This window comes from Notolepis coatsorum (assembly GCF_963971535.1).
Source record: "Notolepis coatsorum genome assembly, chromosome: 10".
In the NCBI taxonomy this organism is placed as follows: domain Eukaryota; kingdom Metazoa; phylum Chordata; class Actinopteri; order Aulopiformes; family Paralepididae; genus Notolepis; species Notolepis coatsorum.
In genome coordinates, this window is record NC_140174.1 from 19,288,544 (window position 1) to 19,313,609 (window position 25,066).

General features: G+C 45.2%; 1 protein-coding gene across 1 annotated transcript in view; it reads right to left on the reverse strand.

Moving 5' to 3' along the window:
* Positions 1 to 25,066, reverse strand: part of spop (speckle type BTB/POZ protein) — a 116,782-nt gene that overhangs the window by 7,089 nt on the left and 84,627 nt on the right. Inside the window, exons 3-8 of the mRNA XM_084322816.1 lie at positions 23,304 to 23,425; positions 20,776 to 20,927; positions 17,824 to 17,951; positions 15,347 to 15,524; positions 14,656 to 14,711; positions 9,378 to 9,500 (exon numbers count right to left, since the gene is read on the reverse strand). Coding sequence (XP_084178942.1) covers positions 9,378 to 9,500; positions 14,656 to 14,711; positions 15,347 to 15,524; positions 17,824 to 17,951; positions 20,776 to 20,927; positions 23,304 to 23,425 — 759 coding nt within the window. The remainder of the gene's footprint in view (positions 1 to 9,377; positions 9,501 to 14,655; positions 14,712 to 15,346; positions 15,525 to 17,823; positions 17,952 to 20,775; positions 20,928 to 23,303; positions 23,426 to 25,066) is intronic.

Consider the following 25,066-nt stretch of genomic DNA (forward strand, 5'->3'; position numbering starts at 1 on the left):
CGTTACATTGTTTGTATTTCCATCTAGCTCGCGTTAACTAGTGGCTAACCTAGCTCACGCTAACGTGGCTAACTGATCTACTTCTCCCACACATGCACGCAATTAATGACATAATGCGGACAGCCATTTAGTGCCAAATGATAAGAGTCTGAGAATCTTGAACATTTATTGTGCATTAAAAATCACAACAGAGCCTCTGCTACTAGCTAACCTAAACAGAGCCTTCTGGAAGCAAGTGCAACAACGTATAATGTCCGTGTGGAACCAATGTGCCAACAACCTTTCCGTGGGTAAAGCATAGTTGAGCATAGTTGTCATTTAATGATACTAATACTAATCTATACAATCACCTGTTGTTGAATAAATACCATTACTTTCTAGTTATTACTAAAAAAACAGTATATATAAAACAGTAGCTGTAAAAAAAAAAAGAAAAAAAAAGTTTTATAATTTATATAATATAAATTATATATTTTTTAGTACATTAACTAAAAATAGACAAAAATGTCATCCGTTTGTCGACAAAATCTAGACTAAAACAAAAAAGACAATTTAGACAAAAACTGACTAAGGGCCCGGGTCCACCTATCTCATTTTTATGGCCGCAAGCGTCTTTTTTCAATTGATCCCAATGGGGAGGGAGCATATGCGGCCACATGCTGCCGCCTATAGGAAATGCGCTGCAGTCGGCTTCTTTTTTCAGCGCCTTTCAGCTTTTTTCTGCGGCCGCACCCAGCGTTTAAAGTTGAAACTTTCTGAACTTTTCAGAGCGATGCGCCAAGCGCATTTGCAGACAACCAATCACAGCCAATCATATCTACCACTCTGTTTGTAACCTGACACTAGAGCTGCCGCGGTATTGATATTTTCCTTACCGCACAAATTTGCGAAATATTTCCTACCGCCGCGGTTATTACCGCACAGTGCGCAAAAAAAAAAAAAAAAAAAAGTTTGAATGCATTTTTTTTTTTTTTTTAGTAGTCTACTCTTATAGCCTGCCTCTAGTCTAATGGCGCTTTTCCACTGCATAGTACCTACTCGACTCGACCCGCTTTAGGTACCTGGTACTTCGTTCCTTTTCCACTGCAGCCAGGTACTACTCCGTTTGTCTCCGTGTGGGGATGCAGGCGGGGCCGCTTGTGTACACTGAAAGCTCCGTGGGCATAGCCATGTCCGAGGGCTTGCAGCAAGCCAGAGTTTAACACAGTTTCAATCAATCAATCAATAACAAGATTAACCAGACTCTCGTTGTGTCTATTCTGCTAAAGCTAACGTTACCTCATTGTGTCTATTCTACCAAGCAACCCGGGTTTAACGTTACCTCTCGTGTATATCTGCTGACGGTAGTATTAGGCTAATAACAACAACCAACTTAACACATCAGCGATCTTGTTGTGACACTAAACTCTCCGCTCGGTGGTAAATTGGGTTGATGTCGGTTTTGTTTCATTAATAAATTAGGCAGAATACACAGTGAATCCATCCTTTTTTGTTTATTGCAGTTGGTGCTGTCGCAAACAAATCCTGAATGAAATACATCCTTAGCGAGGCAGTAAAGATGGCGGCTTTCTGTTTTTGTTCAGAGACTCCAACGTGTAACGTGTCTCTCTTCTGACCAATCGGTGGTCTGCAATGTTTCACATGACTTTTCTGGTACCACTTCTACCCAATAGGGTCGCTTGGAACCAAGTAGGGTATATCTGCAGAGCCGCAAGCCCAACGTCTGGGCGCTACTTTATTATTTTTATAAAAACCAGCGGTGATGCGGTATTCAGCCCAACTCTGCGGTGGGCGTGATGCAACAGCGATACCGCGGTAATGCGGTTATCGCGGCAGCTCTACCTGACACCGGAGTTGCCTGCCTGTCTTGGCTGTCTACCCACAAGAGACAGGCCATTGAGATTCGCGACAAAGCACAAATACACTAATAAAAGCTAATAAAAAGCAAAGGGCGAACTGTGGTGTCAGGCAATAACTATATATATAATTAATATACAATAAAGTGTATTAAGATATGCTATATGTGCAAAACCGCGGCAGTAAAATACGATAAAAGTTATTATTACAAGATGGCTGTCATGTAGTTGTCGCTAGAGTTCTTTCTCTCTCGTCATCAGATAGGTTGGTGACCAGTGATGCCATGCCACAGATTACTTGTAAAAGTAATCCGATTACTGATTATTGATTACTCCTTTAAAAAGTAATCCAAGTTACTTTACTGATTACTTGATTATCAGAGTAACTTAGTTACTTTGAAAGTAACTAGGTTACGAAGTCGTCGTCGTTCCCCCAACCGTTTTTTTTAAACGCTTTATTGAAAGTGCATAAATTGTTTTTAACTTGTTTCTCTGCACATAACGTAAATTGTTAAACTAGTGCTTCAGCTTCTGTACCATCAAGTATGGTAAAGCAACAGTCTATGATGCTCACAGCATTAGAGCAGCCAGCGGTTTTACAAAACCAGTGTATATCCATTCACATCTAACAAATGCAGGCTGAACTATTCAATTATATCAACTGTAACTATTAAATTGTTTTTATAAATGTCTCTCTATAAACATACAATCAGTCTCTCTTTAACATGTAAATTAACTGTAAATCTGGCAAATAAGAGCTTTTGCTCTGCCACCATCAAATATACATTAATCAAAAGGGAAAGAAACAATCTCTCTCTTTTGCTGTTTGGCTGGCCTCCGAGTCCTCCTGTACCTAGTCGAAGCGTCGGCTAGTGAATGAATGAATGAATGAATGAATGAAAACTTTATTAACAGATTGCAGAATGGGTACAGTACAGTACAGCTCAATACATACAATTGTTAAGGGGATGCAGACCAGAGAAAGACTTTTGTCTTGTTTACATCAGGGTCCCCCAGTGTTGTGATTCCAGATGCTTTCAATGCAATTGGATGTGCTGTTTTTAGAGGTAGACAGTATTTTGTTTCCTCTGCATATGAACGTGAAGTAGTGACTGAGGCTATACGAGCGTTTTGGGATGGAAGTCTGAACAGAAACTCACTTTTAATTTTGCCAAGCGTTTTGGGGTGGAATTCTCCGACGACGGAGCCCTGCTGTCACACGATTGGCGCATATGTCACATGACGTGCTGTGAAGACCCGCCCTACTCTGCCTCTGATTCGCAGACTGTGGATGGGGAATGTGATTGTACCAAAGCAGATGTCACTCACAGACAGAGTGTCCAGTCACGCCGCGGGGACACATTCTTGTGTAACCCTTTCACTGCCACACTACGTCACTCCCAAAAGAAAAACAGCTCAAAATGTATTTTTGACTGTCGAAAACGAAATAAAATACTGCATTCCGCCTGCATTATGAATTTATGATGAGATAGTAACGAAATAGTAATGCACAGCCACTTGGACAAGTAACTGCAATCAGATTACTGGCTTTTAAAGATTAACGCGTTAGATTACTATTTTCGGGGGAAAGTAATCAGATTACAATAACGCGTTACTTAGTAACGCGTTACCGGCATCACTGTTGGTGACTGACAGCTTGTTGCCATAGCTACAAAAGGCTCACACTGCGTTTTTCTCTCACCGCAAGCGCTCCACCCCAGCACTACCGGCGCACTGCCAGCGTTTTTCAGCTGGAAATGTGAGATAGGTGGACGCATGCCCTAAGACTAAAATGCTCAGACATTTAGTTGACTAAAACTGACTAAACAAAAAATAAATGAAGATGACTAAATATGATGAAAACTAGCACTTGACACATGACTAAGACTAAGATGAAAATAGCTGCCAAAATTAACACTGATTGGCCGCCAGTCACGATGATAGTCGGGTTAACTCGCCAACGCTTGAGCGCCAATCACGACGATAGTCGGGTTTTAATCGTTATTTCTTTTATTAGCAATATCCATTCATTTTCATCCATCCAACCTGATGTTATCGTTGGGAATGGGTCTGAGCTCGCAAAAGGGCAAATACCGCCACCTATCGTCTCCCGGATGGTATTGCACATCATTGGATTGGATTGGCAGGGGATATGCATAAAAAAAAAAGTCCGGTCCAGGTTTTCCTTTTCGGGCATGCAGTATCGTTATACCACATTGACTGGGGAGACTGGGAGCGTGTGTGTGTGTGTGTGTGTGTGTGCGTGCTGTTGCCGCCGACCAATGCACGGATAAGCGATTTTTCAGCCCGCTTCTGTATTGTGCATGAGAACACATACTATCGATAATCTAGCATTTATTTGAAAACTATTCATAAATCAGCCGAAAAATTACAACGTGTTTTGTCTATTCCACTAAAGGGCATTATCGCGTCTTTCTCTGGAATTACTAGAAATCACCAAAACTATACTCGTATTCAAAACGGTATAGAACGGAAATGTACAGATGAAAAAAAAAAAGTATTTCCTTTTTTTTTATTGCTAATTAGAATTAAATAAATGTATTTATTATTTAAATGCCTATATATCATATTCGACGCAGACGGTAGGCTATATATAGCTCATTTTGTTATTAATCTTATTAAACTCACCTCCGGTTTTGGGGATATTAGCCTCCGGATTCTATTGCCCCCTTCCCTCTGGACAGTGTCCCGGCGATACTCCCCGTGTATTCTGTTATTATAACAAACCGACCCTCTGATTGATTCAGTTCTCAATAATAGTCGGGCCAGACTTGCTGAACAACTATATGTGACGTCCCCCTCTCCTCCATGTGTGATGGTGAAGCTCCTGTCAGTGGCAGATCCTGCATTCTACCTTTTGGGGATCATCTGAAACGGTGTTCTGCGAAATTCTACTATACCTGCTGGCACGCATGGCGCACGCATTCGCATGACCCACAATCGTTCACACTACAATATCCTGCCACCTTGCTGACGAACGTCTTGTTGAGTCTTGTTGTTGATATATCTTAAACAATATCTTAAACATATGTTTTTCATTGCGATTCGTATGAGGCGCCGTTTGGGACAAAAGCCTGACTAATACAAGACACCGCCTATCCAAAGCCTGACTTATACAGGACACCGCCTATCCAGTTATCCTGCGCGACCCAGTTGGTGCGCCGATTGGGACAAAAGCCTGTCGAATACGAGACACCGAGGTCCAGTTGGTCTGCGCGCGCCGACATGTTTTTTTCGAATACAGACACCGAGGTCCAGTTGGTCTGCGCGCACCGACATGTTTTGTCGAATACAGACACCGAGGTCCGGTTGGTCAGCGCGCGCTGACATGTTTTGATCCGCGCGCGCGGACAACTTTTGGTACGCGAGAGAGGCCCAGATGTCCGGCGAGAGAGGCCCAGATGGGTCCGCGGGCCACCCAGATGGGTATCGCTCGCGGACCAACACTTAAAAGAATAAAGTGGTGTACTCCTTAATTTATGCACTTACAATCACCAGAAAGGCTTTCGAAATGCCATGTTGGCCTCAATATTTTCAAAACAAATTATATGAAAAGGTTATGAAATGAACAACATAAACAAGAATGTGATAAAATATGTAATAAAAACGGAGCTCAGACTGTATCTGTATTACATGTCATATATGTTATGATGAATTGAAAATGGGGGACCCGGACGTAAACAAGACGAAAGTCTTTCTCTGGTCTGCATCCCATTAACAATTGTATGTATTGAGCTGTACTGTACTGTACCCATTCTGCAATCTGTTTTCAATCAATCTATCTCAACGCATACATTTGATCGTAGAAATCGTGACGTCAGAGTGTCTTCGATAATGTTGGGGGTCCTTAATTCCTGTATGCGAATTCTTCATCATGCAGCACTATCATCATCATCCGTATAAACTAACATTACATGTACATTAGAGGAGGAAGTTGGACAATACTAGTATACTAATATACTAACATTACCATTTGTAGACCATAATATGAACTTGTACACATGAGTACATGAGAAGCACTTTGTTCACTTCAAGTAAAGGGATACTTGCCTTACTAAGGTTTATTTTGTCACATACATACCAGGGCATACCGTTTTTTTTAAGCTATAGCAATCATCATACTAGCTAGTTTTGATTATCTGCTGACATTTAATGATGAAACATGTGTCCAACTTCCTCCTCTAATGTAATGTTAGTTGATACGGATGATGATGATAGTGCTGCATGATGCCAATAAGAATTCGCATACAGGAATTAAGGACCCCCAACATTATCGAAGACACTCTGACCGTCGTCACGATTTCTACGATCAAATGTATGCGTTGAGATAGATTGATTGAAAACAGATTGCAGAATGGGTACAGTACAGTACAGCTCAATACATACAATTGTTAATGGGATGCAGACCAGAGAAAGACTTTCGTCTTGTTTACGTCCGGGTCCCCCATTTTCAATTCATCATAACATATATGACATGTAATACAGATACAGTCTGAGCTCCGTTTTTATTACATATTTTATCACATTCTTGTTTATGTTGTTCATTTCATAACCTTTTCATATAATTTGTTTTGAAAATATTGAGGCCAACATGGCATTTCGAAAGCCTTTCTGGTGATTGTAAGTGCATAAATTAAGGAGTACACCACTTTATTCTTTTAAGTGTTGGTCCGCGAGCGATACCCATCTGGGTGGCCCGCGGACACATCTGGGCCTCTCTCGCCGGACATCTGGGCCTCTCTCGCGTACCAAAAGTTGTCCGCGCGCGCGGATCAAAACATGTCAGCGCGCGCGGACCAACCGGACCTCGGTGTCTGTATTCGACAAAACATGTCGGCGCGCGCAGACCAACTGGACCTCGGTGTCTGTATTCGACAAAACATGTCGGCGCGCGCAGACCAACTGGACCTCGGTGTCTGTATTCGAAAAAACATGTCGCCGCGCGCAGACCAACTGGACCTCGGTGTCTCGTATTCGACAGGCTTTTGTCCCAATCGGCGCACCAACTGGCCCTCTCTCGCGGACCAACTGGGTCGCGCAGGATAACTGGATAGGCGGTGTCCTGTATAAGTCAGGCTTTGGATAGGCGGTGTCTTGTATTAGTCAGGCTTTTGTCCCAAACGGCGCCTCATAGATTCGCGCTACGGCAGCAGTTCTCAGCAGAGTAGTAGAATTTTGCAGAACACCGGCTCGGACAGGTGACAGGCAGCGCGACTCGAGTGAGCTGCTCAGCAGCCTCGGCTGGAGATGCATCCTGCTGCAGGACCACAGCACCGATACTCTCAGGACCGTGACACTTTGCGGACCCACACTCTCCACTCAGCCATTGGGTGGGACGGTCACGTGACCCAAATCAGCCAATGGGAGCGAGGGTCTGGAGAGTGTGGGTCCGCAAAGTGTCGCGGTCCTAAATGTGTCGTGCTGTGGTCCTGCAGATGGATACTATTGCTCGGCTGCGCAATGCATTGGTTTGTGACGTCGCCCGATTTTTTTATTTTAAATATAAGAGGGTATTGGAACGAGGCATTAAATTAACAACATTTAAAACATTTTTTAAATAATAATCTTTGAAAGATAAAAAATAAAAAATATATATATATATATTTTTTTTTTTATCTTTGAATTGCAGGACATTGCTTTGTTGTTGCGGGACGCGGGACAAACGGCCCAATATCAGGACTGGTGGTCACCCTAATCACTGTACATATTAATACTACCAGTATGACTTACTACCAGTCTTTATACCTGTATCACTGGACATATTAATACTACAACTCTGTACATACATCCGATTAGCACTATTACTCAGTAGTACCAATTTATATATATTTTATACCCAGTTTAATCTCCTGTACATTGTATAATATCACTATTGCACTTTACTGTTACATTTGCACAAGAACTGAATCTAATCTAATCTAATATGGGCATAATCCCTGCTATCATATCCAGACATCTCAGCGTCTGAATGCGCTCATCACAATAGGATAGCATGCGTTTACATGATTTGACTTTTGAAAAAAGTATTCTTGCAGCGATTAGCAAACTTTCTGGCCCCCTAGGCACCAGATTTCAAAACGGAATCTCAAGGCAAAGCGATTTATAGTCACAGCAATCAATTATTTTAATTAAAACAGAGGAGAGAACAGTGCAATGTCAAGAACAGCACAAGTAGCACGGGCAGCACTTCTAGGTACAGAGTGAAAGAGAGTGAGCTTGTACAACTCTGTCCATACAGAACAGACTGGGTCAGACTGGGTAGTGTAGAGGTCTAAGCACTAGGTGTGGCTGGGTAGTGTAGAGGTCTAAACACTAGAGTGACTGGGTAGTGTAGAGGTCTAAACACTAGGGGCTAGATCCACAAAGAATGGATTGCACGGAACAAGTTGCACCCTTACTTACAATTCATTATGAATTGAAAATGGGGGACCCTGATGTAAACAAGACTAAAGTCTTTCTCTGGTCTGCATCCTCTTAAGAATTGTGTGTATTGAGCCGTACTGTATTGTACCCATTCTGCAATCGGTTAATACAATTTTCAATCAATCACCTGCGCTGGGTTTTAAGGCGGATTCTGCTCCATCTTTGCGAGCTATCCACTAACGACATTTGCACGGATGAGATACCAGCGCAGACATGCCCAAATGTGTGGCTCGAGGAGCAGTCTGCACTCCTGACAGCGCTGTTGGCAGATCCAGGAAGTGACAAATAAGCCAGAAATTAGGCACGCGGCAGGTGAACGTGTGTGTGCGTGTGTGTGTTAGGGCTGCCGCGGTATTGATTTTTTCCTTACCGCACAAATTTGCGAAGCCATTCAAACCACCGCGGTAATCGCAAAAAAATAAACAATTATTGGTTCCTAAATAAACTTTTCGAATGCATTTATTTCTATAGACTGGTGTATTTTTCGTCCACGAAAAATGGAGCCTCTAATAACCATTATTGCCAGAGACGTAAAAGACGCTGTAAAAGATAAGCTAAAAACGCAGACAACGCCACTTATACGTTATTCTGAGATGATAATTCATCTGTATCTGGATAACCAATGCACAGATTTTGTCAAGGCAAGTAGCGTTATGTAGGGAAAATTGATATCTATAGACTGGTGTATTTTTCGTCTACGAGAAATCTAGCCTCTAATAACTATTATTGCCAGAGACGTAAAAGACGCTGTAAAAGATAAGCTAAAAATGCAGACAACGCCACTTATTTCAAATACGTTCTTTGAGATGAAAATTCATACAGTAACTATTTATTCCGTTAGTGTGTGGCTCGGAGCTTTGTTTTCAATCTGATGTGTGGCAGGAACGATTACAGTAGATCAAGCATCTGGGCAAGCATACACAGTTATTTTCACTGGACCGTTGGGACTAAAAACACAACAGTTATTTCCACTGAACCGTTGGACTCAAAACACAGCAGAAGTTATTTCCACTGAGACCATTGGACTCTAAACACAACACAGTTATTTCCACTAACTGAGACCGCTGGACTCGTTACCTTATCGGCGGCTGCCAGCAGATCGTCGGCCATCTTGTCCAGGTTGGGGGCCTTGTCTGTGTAGATGAAGCACATCATCTCCTTGAAGACCTCCGGCTCCACGTCGTTGATCTCCACGCGGTTCTGTCAGCGAGAGAGGCGGCACACGGGAAAAAGAATATTAATAATAATAATAACTTTATTTGTATAGCACTTTTCATACAGAAGTTGCAGTTCAAAGTGCTTCACAACAGTGAAAAATACAGGCATAAGCGAGCATAAAAAAGATAGAGAGGTAGCAAGGTAAGGTAAATCACAGTGTTTCACATTAGGATCTAGCATCCCAATAGGTTCTCTGTTTACGGTTTCATTCAGTAATACAAATAATAAAAATAGAATAGACAAGAGTATGAAAAAAAAGTGCGGTTCGATTCAGTTTAAAAATAGGCTAAACATAATAAAATAGAACAGACATACAACAGGGGGTATTTAACATACAACAGGGCAGTGCATCAGTGAAAAGTAAAAAAGTGTGATAAAATAGTTCAATAAAAATATAACAGAGCAGTGCATTGCATTAACAACAAAAACAGTTCAACCAAAGTGTGTCTCCCAGCAAAGCTGCTTCGTTCTCCTGCTGCTGCATTACCGAGACAAAAGGGGTCGATCCCAATAAATACCCAGCCTGGGCCCTGCCTCGTGACCCCACCCCTCCAGCCTGGGCCCTGCCTCGTGACCCCACCCCTCCAGCCTGGGCCCTGCCTCGTGACCCCACCCCTCCAGCCTGGGCCCTGCCTCGTGACCCCACCCCTCCAGCCTGGGCCCTGCCTCGTGACCCCACCCCTCCAGCCTGGGCCCTGCCTCGTGACCCCACCCCTCCAGCCTGGGCCCTGCCTCGTGACCCCACCCCTCCAGCCTGGGCCCTGCCTCGTGACCCCACCCCTCCAGCCTGGGCCCTGCCTCGTGACCCCACCCCTCCAGCCTGGGCGCGTGTAACTGTTCCGCAACAGTAAGTGACTTCCGGGGTAGGCCTGATTGGCCCCAACAGGCACGTGACGCGGCAAACTCAGGACGCGCAACGAGGCTGCTGAGAGCTGTCGCGCGGAAATAGGCTGTCTATTGCCATTCTCTAACACAAACTCTAACCTTAACCAGCTCCTTAACAGCGCCTAAACTTAACCGTTCTAACCTTAACCAACTCCGAAACAATGCCTAACCTTAACCTTAACCATGCCTAACCTTAACCGGCGAAAGAATACACGTTAAAAAAAAATCACGTTAAAAAAAAAAGATTTGATGGGATTCGAACTCCCGTCAACAACGGACCGCAGGATCGCAGGACGGTTGCTCTGCCAGGTGAGCTGAAGCGCCGAATGAAAGTCATGGCGTATTTGGACGGTTACGTAATTCCGCAAGCGCGTCACGTGCCACGCTTCACGCGCCTGAAAGTTGCGCGTCACGTGCCTGTCGGGGCCAATCAGGCCTACCCCGGAAGTAACTTACTGTTGCGGATAAGCTATAAGCAGCCTGGGCCCTGCCTCGTGACCCCACCCCTCCAGCCTGGGCCCTGCCTCGTGACCCCACCCCTCCAGCCTGGGCCCTGCCTTGTGACCCCACCCCTCCAGCCTGGGCCCTGCCTCGTGACCCCACCCCTCCAGCCTGGGCCCTGCCTCGTGACCCCACCCCTCCAGCCTGGGCCCTGCCTCGTGACCCCACCCCTCCAGCCTGGGCCCTGCCTCGTGACCCCACCCCTCCAGCCTGGGCCCTGCCTCGTGACCCCACCCCTCCAGCCTGGGCCCTGCCTCGCGACCCCACCCCTCCAGCCTGGGCCCTGCCTCGCGACCCCACCCCTCCAGCCTGGGCCCTGCCTTGTGACCCCACCCCTCCAGCCTGGGCCCTGCCTTGTGACCCCACCCCTCCAGCCTGGGCCCTGCCTTGTGACCCCACCCCTCCAGCCTGGGCCCTGCCTCGTGACCCCACCCCTCCAGCCTGGGCCCTGCCTTGTGACCCCACCCCTCCAGCCTGGGCCCTGCCTCGTGACCCCACCCCTCCAGCCTGGGCCCTGCCTCGTGACCCCACCCCTCCAGCCTGGGCCCTGCCTCGTGACCCCACCACTCCATTCGGCATGGGGCTGCGTAGCATAGGGTGTCCCGATTCTATCCTGGATCAAGGGGAAGTGATCATCTAGCCCTCTAACTAGTCCTCATTCAGATGCCGACTCTAAACAGTGTTTTAAGATGCTGACTCTAAACAGTGTTTTCAGATGCTGACTCTAAACAGTGTTTTCAGATGCTGACTCTAAACAGTGTTTTCAGATGCTGACTCTAAAAAGTGTTTTCAGATGCTGACTCTAAAAAGTGTTTTCAGATGCTGACTCTAAAAAGTGTTTTCAGACTCTAAACAGTGTTTTCAGATGCTGACTCTAAACAGTGTTTTCAGACTCTAAACAGGGTGTTTTCAGATGCCGACTCTAAACAGTGTTTTCAAGCAAGACACTTAACCCCTAACTGCTACCAATGAGCAGGTTGGCACCTTGCATGGTTGCCTCTGCCGTCTGTGTGTGAATGTGTGAGTGAATTGGTAAAATGTGAGGAACAAATTGTAAAGCACTTTGGATAAGAGATATATAAATGCACCATTTACCATTCTTACAGATGCCGACTCTAAACAGAGGTACATACTGTCTTTATTATTATTTATACCATTCAGTTTACATATTAATACTACAACTCTGTACATACATCTGATTAGCACTATTGCTCAGTAGTACTAATTTATATATTTTATACCCAGTTTAACACTTTAACTGCCACACACGAGATATCTCGGGTTTCCGATAGTTATGTTGAAAGCCACTCACGAGATTTCTCGGAATTCTTTTTTTTTAGCGATCTGAAATCATATTGCATCACGCGAGCCTACCCGAGTATACACGAGTGCCGCCGGCGATCATATGTGGAAAAAAGCGCCCCCTATCGTCTCCCAGATGACATAAGGGATTTTGGAATGGACTCAATGAAAATGGATGGGGAAAAAAATCCGGTACTCCACATTTTCCAGTCCACTGATCCAGCCAGGGTTACCACAGTTCATTCTGGAGCCTCTCAGCCCCGCGGAATCATGTGTACTACTGTATCACGTTGGATCCATACACTTATCGATTTTTTCGAATGGTGATCAGGAATTGGAATATACCAGTTGGATACCATCTGATGTCAGGTAAGGAATCTATGTTATCAGTGTTAGGATAATCAGACTAATTTTGATGAAGATATAGGCCGTTATGTGAAATGGGCTCTTTCGGTTTTACTGAAAAAAGCCATGAGGAAATGAACGCGCCGATTATCCGTGCGCGGCGCGAATGTGCTTGCGCGCCCGTATAATATTGATCATCTAGTGTTTATTTGAAAATGATTCATAAATAGGCCGACGAATATCAGCGTTCTGGAATATTCCAGTAAAAGACGATTATCACAGAATGGTCTAGAATGAACTGTTTTTTATTTCAAAACGGGTGCTTTTCAAAATGCTCTGAAACAGAAATGAAGCGATAAAAAACCAATCTGCCTTGACAGCACTGACTGGAAAATGATTCTTTGATAAGTGACGGGCAGATTAGACACATAACCATAATTTAAAACATAGATTAGGCGATATTAACGTTAACATTGAAGTGGACCGTGGCATCAAGGGGGCAAAAAGGAAAACCCGGCGTGGCACTCAAAGTGTTAATCACGGTTGTGATTAGTGAAAGGGTGGTAGTGAAAGGGTTAACCGCCTGTAGTGTGGTAGGGAAAGGGTTGACCGTCTGTAGTGAAAGGGTTAACCTTATGAGGTTAACCTCTCTGCTAACGATGCTAACACCATCTCTGCTAATGATGCTAACCACATCTCTGCTAATGATGCTAACCACATCTCTGCTAATGATGCTAACCACATCTCCGCTAACGATGCTAACCACATGTCCGCTAACGATGCTAACCACATCTCCGCTAATGATGCTAACCACATCTCCGCTAACGATGCTAACCACATATCCGCTAATGATGCTAACCACATCTCTGCTAATAATGCTAACCACATCTCTGCTAATGATGCTAACCACAATGCTAACCACATCTCTGCTAATGATGCTAACCACAATGCTAACCACATCTCCGCTAATGATGCTAACCACAATGCTAACCACATCTTCGCTAATGATGCTAGCGGTGCCCCCTCTTCCGGGTGAGCCAATGGTCCAATTCTGTGGCGTCAACAAAGCTCTTGCTCTGTCAGAGGAACACATGCGTTCAGAAGATGGATCTGTGCTCCTCGTTCCGAAGGAGCAGACAGACTGATTCTGTCACCAGAGCCATCGTTTCATCAGAGAAACAGACGTCTTCACAGCATGGGTCATTATCCAGTGTTGTTGAAGACTCCTGTGGTAGAAATGTATGAATCCTTGGATTCCTCGTGTTTCCTCACCACCACAGTCTCCACAGATTCATTTTGAGATGGATTTTTATATTTGCGCTAATTGCGATTGATACCATTAACTCTTTAAAACATGCGTTTGTGGTTTGACAGTAGGGCTACACGATTCTTGCTAAAATGTGAATCACGATTTTTCTCTCTAAGAATTGAGATCACGATTCTCTCACACGATTCTTATTTTTCGTCATCATTTAAAAAAGTTAAGTACATTTTTTTTTATAATAATTATTTTTTTATGTAAAAATAATTTTTTTTAAAAATCGTCATCATTTAGAAATGAGATTGCATTTTATTTTATTTGACAGCCACTATGTATTTTATTTCAACTGGTCTACTGTTGATAATGTCACTGCTATCTCCTCTATCCATGTGCTACATTCTTCAATCACAACAATTAACCCCCCCCATCCAAAATGCATCCTACATTTTTCTAGTGGTCATTATTTTTCTGTGGCGGTGTGGGAGACGGAGCGCTTGGTGGTTCCTCTCTCTCCCAGGAGGTGGTTCCTCTCTCTCCCAGGAGGTGGTTCCTCACAGTCCCAGACACACAAACAAGAAAAGCCATTCTGGGATTTGACGGCAGGAGGAGGAGGAGCGCCGACCCACCCGTACAGCGGGATGACTTCATTCCAGGAGCAACTCTCATCCACTTTCACCAAATAGCTTTGTGGCGTAGCCGCTCTGTAACACGCAATCTGTAACTCGCTTTACCACTGCCCCCCCAACCCCCGATCCCCCCCACACCCACACTCAATCAAACTTTTGGGTGACAGAACCAGGAAGGAACAAACTGGAAATAAGAAGAGGAGGAGGGACTGGTCACCTTCTTGCTCTCCTCCATCTCGTGCTCGAACATGGCGCTGAAGACGGGCGAGCGAGCTGGAAGAGACAACAGAACAGAGGTGTTGTTGTTTGTTGTTGTTGTGAGAGAGACATGGAGGTTGAGTGACACGCCTGAGATTAGAAGGTGAAGCCAATGAGCTACATAATAACCAGTTAAGTGGCTACATAATAACCAGTTAAGTGGCTACATAATAACCAGTTAAGTGGCTACATAATAACCAGTTAAGTGGCTACATAATAACCAGTTAAGTGGCTACATAATAACCATTCACATTGTCAGTTGACTTCATACAGTTTAATTTGGTTGCTGTACTGTAACTAGGGTATTAATTAACAAAGTAAACATTTTTTTTTTAAAGAATCGAAAATTAAGAATCGAAATGCAAATATGTTAGTTAGGAACCGGTTCCTATTAGAACCGGTTCTCGGTGCCCAACCCTAATAATAACCAGTTAAGTGTCTACATAATAACCAGTTAAGTGGCTACATAATAACCAGTTAAGAAAAACACAATAATCTCTCACAATAATTGGATATAAAATACTGCAGTATTATTTCCTTAAAAAATATGTGTGAACTTTGCAGCACTATTTAGCCCCTCTCCAGGAATGCTAGCATGAGATGAAAAGTGAGCCCTGGAGTGAACTGGCGACCCGTCTGCGTGTCTGTACCTGCTAGGATGGCCTTGTGGGCCTGGAACTCCTGCCCGGCGACACACAGGGAGCAGTCGGTGAAGCGGGAGTTCTCCCACAGGCCCCCCAGCTCGTCGGCCAGCCGGCAGTCAGGCACCTTCACCATGTTCATGGTGTTCTGGCCCGAGATGTTGACCGAGTCCTGCACCACGCTCACCTGGAGGAAGAATGACAAGCGGTTCACACACTCGGTCACGTTAGATTAATAATACAGGTACATCTGTAGACACTATAGGTCCAACCCGCCTCGTTAACACATTAACTGCCATGCAGTTTGCCCGTCTCATACCACTCTCTGCCACCACTCTAAACCTATATAATTCCGTGATCGTCAGTAAATGCTTTATGTAGTATGGGTGATATATTGATCAGAGCAGTTTGCATTATTAATAATAAACACTCACACTGAAAATGACGTCAGCATCCTCTTACCGTTCGCTGATGAGACTGGAGGAAAAAGATCCCACTTATTTGACGTGATCTACTCGATCCATTTCCGGTTTGTATAATAATAATAAACGCCCAAATCATATCGATTATTGAGTTATGGCAGCGATCCATATACACGACGTGTGTCTAGAGTCCCGCAACAATATGTGAGTGCCGGACGCATTTGCCCGGTGCACCGAGATCACCAGAGATCCATTTCCGGTTGTAACTCGCCGATCATCCACCAGGCGGCAGTATTGAAGCGTTGCAGAGTTGTGCAGGCTCTCACTGCATCAGACCAGGCTCCGTGCGGGCATTCTGAATACCATGGCAAAAAAATGAAATATGATCTCAATAACGTCGTACGCCGTGGAATGGCAGAATTGGCATGACCTTGAAACACGTTGTACGACGTTTTTGGCGCAGGATGTGTTAAGGAGCTCACGATTCTTCAGAAAATGGCAAAATGTTGTGTAATTCAGAAATAGGTCGAGATTGAGATATTGGCAATTGTGAGTGCTTTGAAATCTACTCCATCCGTGTCTTTATTTACAAAACTTAATCTGACTTGCCGGAAAACGCTTTTTCACGTCATTCAGAGCCATGCTAAAGGTGCCGAGGACGCCGTAACTCGTCTTTGATATCAATATTTCAAAAATCTGTGATCGAAATCATATTTTCTTTCCGGAGCCCTGAGATGTGCTGGTGGGCTCCCACCAACTGTTTAACGGTTCGAGAGCGCCATCTGGTGGCCGATCGGCCAAGAGGGAGGGGCGCCCCAAACAGGAAGTGCTCATCCATATGAGCTCCGGGCACTCGCGTCCGGTAGCCGGACTCCATCTCAACACACTGGATGATCAATCGCTCGCCCTAACTCAATAAACAACGTTATTTGGACGTATATAGTATTATACAAGCTGGAAATGGTTCATCAGGATAAACATCCCATAATCGAAAACGGTCTACACCACGCTGATCGTCCAACGGCGCGAGGAACATACGGTAAGATCCAGTGTTATTTTCTAACGTATTCCATATAAACTGCTCTGATGACCATATGACCCACACTAGATGAATGATATAACGCTGCCCACGGAATTATAAACGATCCCCCGCCCATCCGGTCATCATCAGATCATACGTAGATCATTCTAGAAGTACGTCCAATTGAAATTTTTTATATCGCCCCGATTGCCATCAAACTGTATTTCATCATCAATATAATGCATTTGGGGCTATAGATCACGTTCTGGAGAAAGCTGCAGAAAGAGATGAAAACATACTTATACATTAGACCATACTTTACTATGAATATGTGAATGAAAAAGTTTAACGTTGCTACACAATGAACAATACATATAGGACTTTGAATGGGCCCTAATAATGGCAATGTAGCAATAGAATTTAAAAAGTTATAGCCCTGCAAAGAAGGGGAATTTCTCCATAGACAAATAGAGCCGGCAACATATGGTATATAATGAATTTAGCCTTAGGCAATCAAAGTGTTAATTATTGTCAGATAGTCCGGCTGTATTATTTCCCACGCTGTGTGAGAAAACGACAGTTGTGTCGGAGGGGAGTGGCTAAGGACTTTGGGTATCCAGTTTCGATGACAGAGACGGGCAGAGATGACAGCTGGCACCAAATCCATTCAGAGGAAGAGACAATGGACATGGACCCAGTACTTTGTTGGCGGTGTGCAAATATGCAGAAAAACATTAAATATCTTTGGAACCGTTTGTGTTGAATTGTATCCGAATCGGGAGATTATCTTCTCTCCGTAAAATTTGAAAGTGTATCTCTTGTCGTATACGCAGTGTGCGGAAGCAAGGTACTATAGAGTATTGAAATTAGTTGTATCTAACGAACGCATCTGCATATCTATTTATATATTTCCTATAGGTTCTCCATCTACTCCAGTGCGCTCTGCAGATTGGGCCATCAGACAGACGCGCACGCTGCTCACACGTAACGGAGGATAGAGAGAGGCACGTATGGAGAGAGAGCTATATGACTTTTTTTTTTACCTCGCAGAAGAGGGTGAGTTTGTCGTCGGGCAGAAGACCGTTGGCCTCGTCCAATAGGAAGTCTCTGCGGATGAACTTCTTGAAGCCCCAGTCCTTCCCCTGGACAAAGCGGTACGCCCGCTGGCTCTCTACACAGGTAACAAGAAGGTTGACAAAAAACACACCGACAGGCAAGTACACACACACACAGGCCAGCACACACAGGCAAGCACACATAGGCAAGTACACACACCCACAGGCAAGTACACACGCATCCACAGGCAAGCACACACAGGCAAGTACACACACACCCACCCACAGGCAAGTACACACACAGGCAAGTACACACACACAGGCAAGCACACACAGGCAATCACATGCACACCCACCCACAGGCAAGCACACACACAGCCACCCACAGGCAAGTACACACAGGCAAGCCAACACACACACCCACCCACAGGCAAGTACACACAGGCAAGCACACACATAGACAAGTACACACACAGACAAGCACACAGTAAATGTATGTAAAAATGTTAAAATAAAAAATATTTGAGAATTAATTTCAGTTGCTTCACCTTGAGAAAAAAATGTATCTCTCCCTTTTTTCCAACCGTACGGCACATAAATTACAGCCCAGAAAACGAAGCCCCACTAAAGGTTCTCCAACCATCCTTCCTCTCCAGGACCAAGCCCCACTAAAGGCTCTCCAGGTTCCTCTCCAGGACCAAGCCCCACTAAAGGTTCTCCAGGTTCCTCTCCAGGAACCTGGAGAACCCACCCATCCTGGAGCACCAGCTATCCCTGCTGCAGGTGCCGGCCTCCACTCGCAGGTGGATTACCGACTTCCTGTCCAACAGGTCTCAGCGGGTGAGGCTGGGGAAGAGCATTTCCAGCTCTAGGTCCACCAGCACCGGTTCCCCGCAGGGCTGCGTTCTATCCCCACTACTGTTCTCCCTGTACACAAACAGCTGTGCCTCTCTACACCCCTCGGTCAAACTCCTGAAATTCGCTGACGACACCACCCTGGTGGGTCTCATCTCCAGGGGGGATGAGTCGGCCTACAGGAGGGAGATCGAGAGGCTGCAGAGCTGGTGCAGCTGCAACAACCTGGAGCTCAACGCTCAAAAGACAGTGGAGATGGTAGTGGATTTCAGGAAGAAAGCAGCCCTGCCCCCTCCCATCATACTGGGAGGCACTCAGGTGACCTCCGTGGAGTCATGCCGATTCCTCGGCATGACCATCTCCCGGGATTTGAAGTGGGAGCTTAACATCACAGGCCTGCTCAAGAAGGCCCAGGGGAGGATGTTCTTCCTCCGGCAGTTGAAGAAGTATAAACTGCCGAGGACCATGATGGCCCAATTCTACACGGCCATCATTGAGTCCATCCTCACCCACTCCATCATCTCCTGGTTCCCTGCTGCAGCGGCAAAAGATCTTGCCAAGCTGCAGCGGGTGATTCGCTCCGCGGAGAGGGTGATCGGCTGTCCCCTGCCCTCCCTCAGGTCCCTGCACGACTCCAGGGCGCTGAAGAGGGCGAGAAAGATCATGGCCGACCCATCCCACCCCGGTCACAGCCTCTTCACCCTGCTCCCCTCTGGGAGAAGGCTGAGGATCCCAAAGGCTGTGAAAGCTCGACACAGACTGAGCTTCTTCCCCTCAGCCGCCAGGCTGATCAATGCCTCAGGACCCCCCCCCCCCCCTCTGCCCCCAAGTGACACTGGCTAAATGACATTGACTGCACTGCACTAGTCCGTACTGGATCTCTGCACACTTCACTTTATATATATATATATGTATTTTATTTATTGATTAATCCCCCACTGCACTGTTTTCGTTTCTTGTCTGTGTTGGTGTTTGTTTACTGTGAAAAAAGAAAAAATGCATACACTGTATTGCTGCAACAATTACCAATGTGTTTTACACAAATGGCTCAATAAAGGAATCTGAATCTGAATCTGAATTAGGACCAAGCCCCACTAAAGGTTCTCCAGGTTCCTCTCCAGGACCAAGCCCCACTAAAGGTTCTCATCCTTCCTCTCTAGGACCAAGCCCCACTAAAGGTTCTCCAGGTTCCTCTCTAGGACCAAGCCCCACTAAAGGTTCTCCAGGTTCCTCTCTAGGACCAAGCCCCACTAAAGGTTCTCCAGGTTCCTCTCCAGGACCAAGCCCCACTAAAGGTTCTCATCCTTCCTCTCTAGGACCAAGCCCCACTAAAGGTTCTCCAGGTTCCTCTCAAGACCAAGCCCCACTAAAGGTTCTCCAGGTTCCTCTCCAGGACCAAGCCCCACTAAAGGTTCTCAAACCACCCTCTCTCCAGGACCAGGCCCCACTAAAGGTTCTCATCCTTCCTCTCTAGGACCAAGCCCCACTAAAGGTTATCATCCTTCCTCTCCAGGACCAAGCCCCACTAAAGGTTCTCATCCTTCCTCTCCAGGACCAGGCCCCACTAAAGGTTCTCCAGCTCCCTCTCCAGGACCAAGCCCCACTAAAGGTTCTCATCCTTCCTCTCTAGGACCAGGCACCACTAAAGGTTCTGCAGCTCCCTCTCCAGGACCAAGCCCCACTAAAGGTTCTGCAGCGCCCTCTCTAGGACCAGGCCCAGAGCTCATGCTAGCTCCACACCGTCACACAGTTGCCCACCAACTCATTCCCCGGGGATGCAACAATTTGGCCCAGATTTTCTCATTGGACCGAAGCAAATCAATCAACAGATCACCATCATCAGCTGATACCAATATGGTCAGTGATATACAATGTTACTCACTGTGCCTTGTATACATTATATTTATCTATTTTTACCTTATTTTCTAGCACTCGCTGGTATTTAAATATGTTTTAGTTAAGTATTATGTGATTTTGTGTTAAGGGCGGACTAGCAAAGTAAGATTTTCATTGTATGGCAAACTGTGCACATGACAATAAACAATCTTGAATCTCGAATAGATATGGTGCGTCCATGCCACTCACCCATGGCTTTGGTCTCCTCTCCCTTGGCGTTGAGGATGGAGAACTTGAACTTGGCGCGCACCTCTGCCTTGGGACAGCTGACCAGGAGCAGGTAGAGGGACAGGTAGTCTTTGCTCTCCTCGTCCAGACCCTTGGGGTTCACTCGCAAGCACCTGAGGACCAGCAGAGTTGAAGAGCTAACTATTTACTGTAATAATAATAATAATAGCTTCATTTTATATAGCGCCTTTCAAAAGACCCAAGGTCGCTTTACATAGGGGGGGGGAATAACAAAAGTAACAAACATAGTGGACAGACACAACATACAAAGTGGTAAATTAGGGGTTAAAAGCCAAGTTGAAGAGGTGGGTTTTGAGCAGTTTTTTTGAATGAGTCCAGAGTTGGGGCGTTGCGGAGTTCTGCAGGGAGGGAGTTCCAGAGGGTGGGAGCTGCCACACTGAAAGCTCTGTCCCCGAAGGTCCGTAGTCTGGTTCGGGGGATGGAGAGCTGACCAGTGTCTGTGGATCGCAGGGACCGTGACTGAGTGTAGGGGTGGAGTAGGTCAGTGAGGTACTGAGGTGCCAGAGCGTGGAGGGATTTGTAGGTGAGCAGGAGGGTAGGTGATGTGGTGATGTAGTTTATTTATCCAGGGTTATCACACATATTTAAAATATATATATATAATTTGTTACGTACATGGGGGTACAGTTCATCTTTGCACAATATCACCAACATATTATAATTTTTTTAATTTTTTTATACATGATACACCCATGGCCGAAAAGGAGCAGGATGAAGAAAACGTATGTTTCCTGCCCCCTTCCAAACTTCATATTCATTTTAACATCATGGTCAGCTCAAGTGCACCTTACAACTTCATACCATATACCGGTAATAATAATAATAATCATTACCATAATTATAATAACAATAATAATAATGATAATATGACCATTAACTCATTGGATGCCACTCACGAATAAAGTCGGGTTAACTCGCCAACGCTTGAGCGCCAAACCCGAGAAAAGTCGGGTTTTCTATCGTTATTTCTTTTATTGGATATTCCCATTCATAATCCATCGAGGGAGCCTGTGTTATCATTGGGAATGAGTGAGATCGCAAACGTCTGCCCGGACACTTTAGATCGACGCACAGCCCAAGACAGAGAGTTTCAAAGGATGTGCAATACCGCCGCCTGCCGCTTTGCGGCCGGTATTGCACATCCTTTGAAACTCTGTCTTGGGCTGTGCGTCGATCTAAAGTGTCCGGGTGGAGTTTTCCTTGTCGGGCAGGACAAGCGTTTATAACGCATGGATTGAGGAGAATCAAGCACTCCTGGTTCATGTTCTTTGGTGGATTATGTTGGCAACGCGATCGACATCAATACTTGGAATGGCGATCAGATAATTGGAATATTATTTTTGGAGTACATCCTACTCAAGGTAAGGGCTATATGGTATCAATCTTGCGTTGATCCAAGAATTCCTTCACTGCGATCCGAGCGTATGTGTGTAATGTGTGTGTGTAACGTATTCCGTTGGTGACGATCAAAGCATAGAAAAACGCGCGCCCCCCCCCCCCCCGCCACCGTTTCATGCATTCATGATGAAACATAATACCGATAATATAGCGTTGATTTAGAAATAGTAGCGTATACAGGCGAGAAACGGCACGGTTTTTAGTGAAATGCACGTATTGCTGCATAGCGTCATTTTCTGAGATTAGACAGGATTACTCTAAAACTATACTCATATTCACCACGGTATAAAACGGGAATGTATCGATGAAAAAATTATTTCTTTTTGACAAATTGAACGATAGATACTTAATGTCAAATAGGCAATAGTATTATATCCATAGCTATGATATATAATATAGTTTGAGCCCTGCAAACACTGACACGTATTCGTGGCCTTCTTACCACACAGTACAGCGCTGATTGAGTTAATAATAATAATAATAATAATAATAATAATAATAATAATAATAATAATAATAATAATATTGCTAGATATCCAAAAAGAAAATTAAGAAAAACTGCGTCACAAGCCTCAGATGCATAAAAAAAAAGTATAAATGCATTTCATCAGATAGGTCCGTTTTGGGGTTCAGTGCGTTGCTCAAGGGCACTTTGGCAGAGATGATGGGCACGGTAGATGTAATACCAGCCACCCCTTCAGTCACCAGCTCACAGCTGGAATACACCCTCCTGTCAGCGGCGGGGATCGAACCAGCGACCTTTCAGATACTGGCCGGCCTCTTTACCTCTCAGCCACGGTAGCCACCCCTCTTATTCCATATTGGTTTGTCTCTTTGTATAACACTTGCCCAAATTAAAGTCGAACCAACAAACCAACTATATCGTGAGCAAGGCTCTACACGCCGATATTCACACCGTTAGTCCGTAACCATCTCAACGAGCCACGGTGACAAAGCTGCCGATTAGTGTGATAAAAAAAGGACATCGTTTATTTTGAATTGAAATGTCACGACATTGCGACGAGACACTGAAATATGATGAAGGACCACCGAGGTCTTCCTCCACCCACCACTTGAGCTTGTCGTTGGCTCCGGAGGAGAACGTGGAGCTCTTGATGACCTCGCCCATCTCCTCACGGCAGAAGCTGAAGTTGTTGATGGTCCACATGTAGGAGAACTTCACCACTTTGATCTGGATGTGAAGAAACAAGGAGCAAAACCCCCAGATAAACATATTACTAACATGTTACTGACATGCACTGTCCCAGATAAACATATTACTAACATGTTACTGACATGCACTGTCTCAGATAAACATATTACTAACATGTTACTGACATGCACTGTCCCAGATAAACATATTACTGACATTCACTGTCCCAGATAAACATATTACTGACATGTACTGTCCCAGATAAACATATTACTGACATGACATTCACTATCCCAGATAAACATATTACTGACATTCACTGTCCCAGATAAACATATTACTGACATATTACTGACATTCACTGTCGCAGATAAACATATTACTGACATGTACTGACATTCACTGTCCCAGATAAACATATTACTGACATTCACTGTCGCAGATAAACATATTACTGACATGTACTGACATCCACTGTCCCAGATAAACATATTACTGACATGTACTGACATTCACTGTCCCAGATAAACATATTACTGACATGCACTGTCCCAGATAAACATATCACTGACATTCACTGTCCCAGATAAACATATTCTAACATTCACTGTCCCAGATAAACATATTACTGACATTCACTGTCCAAGATACAAGTACTACAGAGTCAGACAAGAAGATGGGTACCAGTTTCCTCTCTGTGCGTTCAGTAGAAGGATAATCCTGCTGCAAGCTAGCCTAGTTTAGCACAGATGAATGCAAGCGGATATGGACCACTAGCCTAGCTTAAAACTCCGGGAGAGGTGGTCCGTATCCGCTTCCTTTCATTTGTGCTAAGCTAGGCTAGCTTGCAGCAGGATTATCCTTCTACTGAACGCACAGAGAGGAAACTGGTATCCATCTTCTTGTCCGACTGTAGATCACTATTGTCGCTCTGGTTGTGATGTATTGATCTCCTCACCTGCGTGTAGCACCTGTAATGACCCTGATCTCCTCACCTGTGTGTGGCACCTGTAATGACCCTGATCTCCTCACCTGCGTGTAGCACCTGTAATGACCCTGATCTCCTCACCTGCGTGTAGCACCTGTAATGACCCTGATCTCCTCACCTGCGTGTAGCACCTGTAATGACACTGCTCTCCTCACCTGCATGTAGCACCTGTAATGACACTGCTCTCCTCACCTGTGTGTAGCACCTGTAATGACCCTGCTCTCCTCACCTGTGTGTAGCACCTGTAATGACCCTGCTCTCCTCACCTGCGTGTAGCACCTGTAATGACCCTGCTCTCCTCACCTGTGTGTAGCACCTGTAATGACCCTGCTCTCCTCACCTGCGTGTAACACCTGTAATGACCCTGATCTCCTCACCCGTGTGTAGCACCTGTAATGACCCTGCTCTCCTCACCTGTGTGTAGCACCTGTAATGACCCTGCTCTCCTCACCTGTGTGTAGCACCTGTAATGACCCTGATCTCCTCACCTGTGTGTAGCACCTGTAATGACACTGATCTCACCTGCGTGTAACACCTGTAATGACCCTGCTCTCCTCACCTGCGTGTAGCACAGCGTTTCCGTTAGCCGGTAATTACCGGTATTTGACTGGCAAAATCTGTTGAAGTCCGACATATTTAATCTCTCCGGTCATAGTGTCCGGTGAAAATAGTTCCCTCTGGGCACAGTTTGA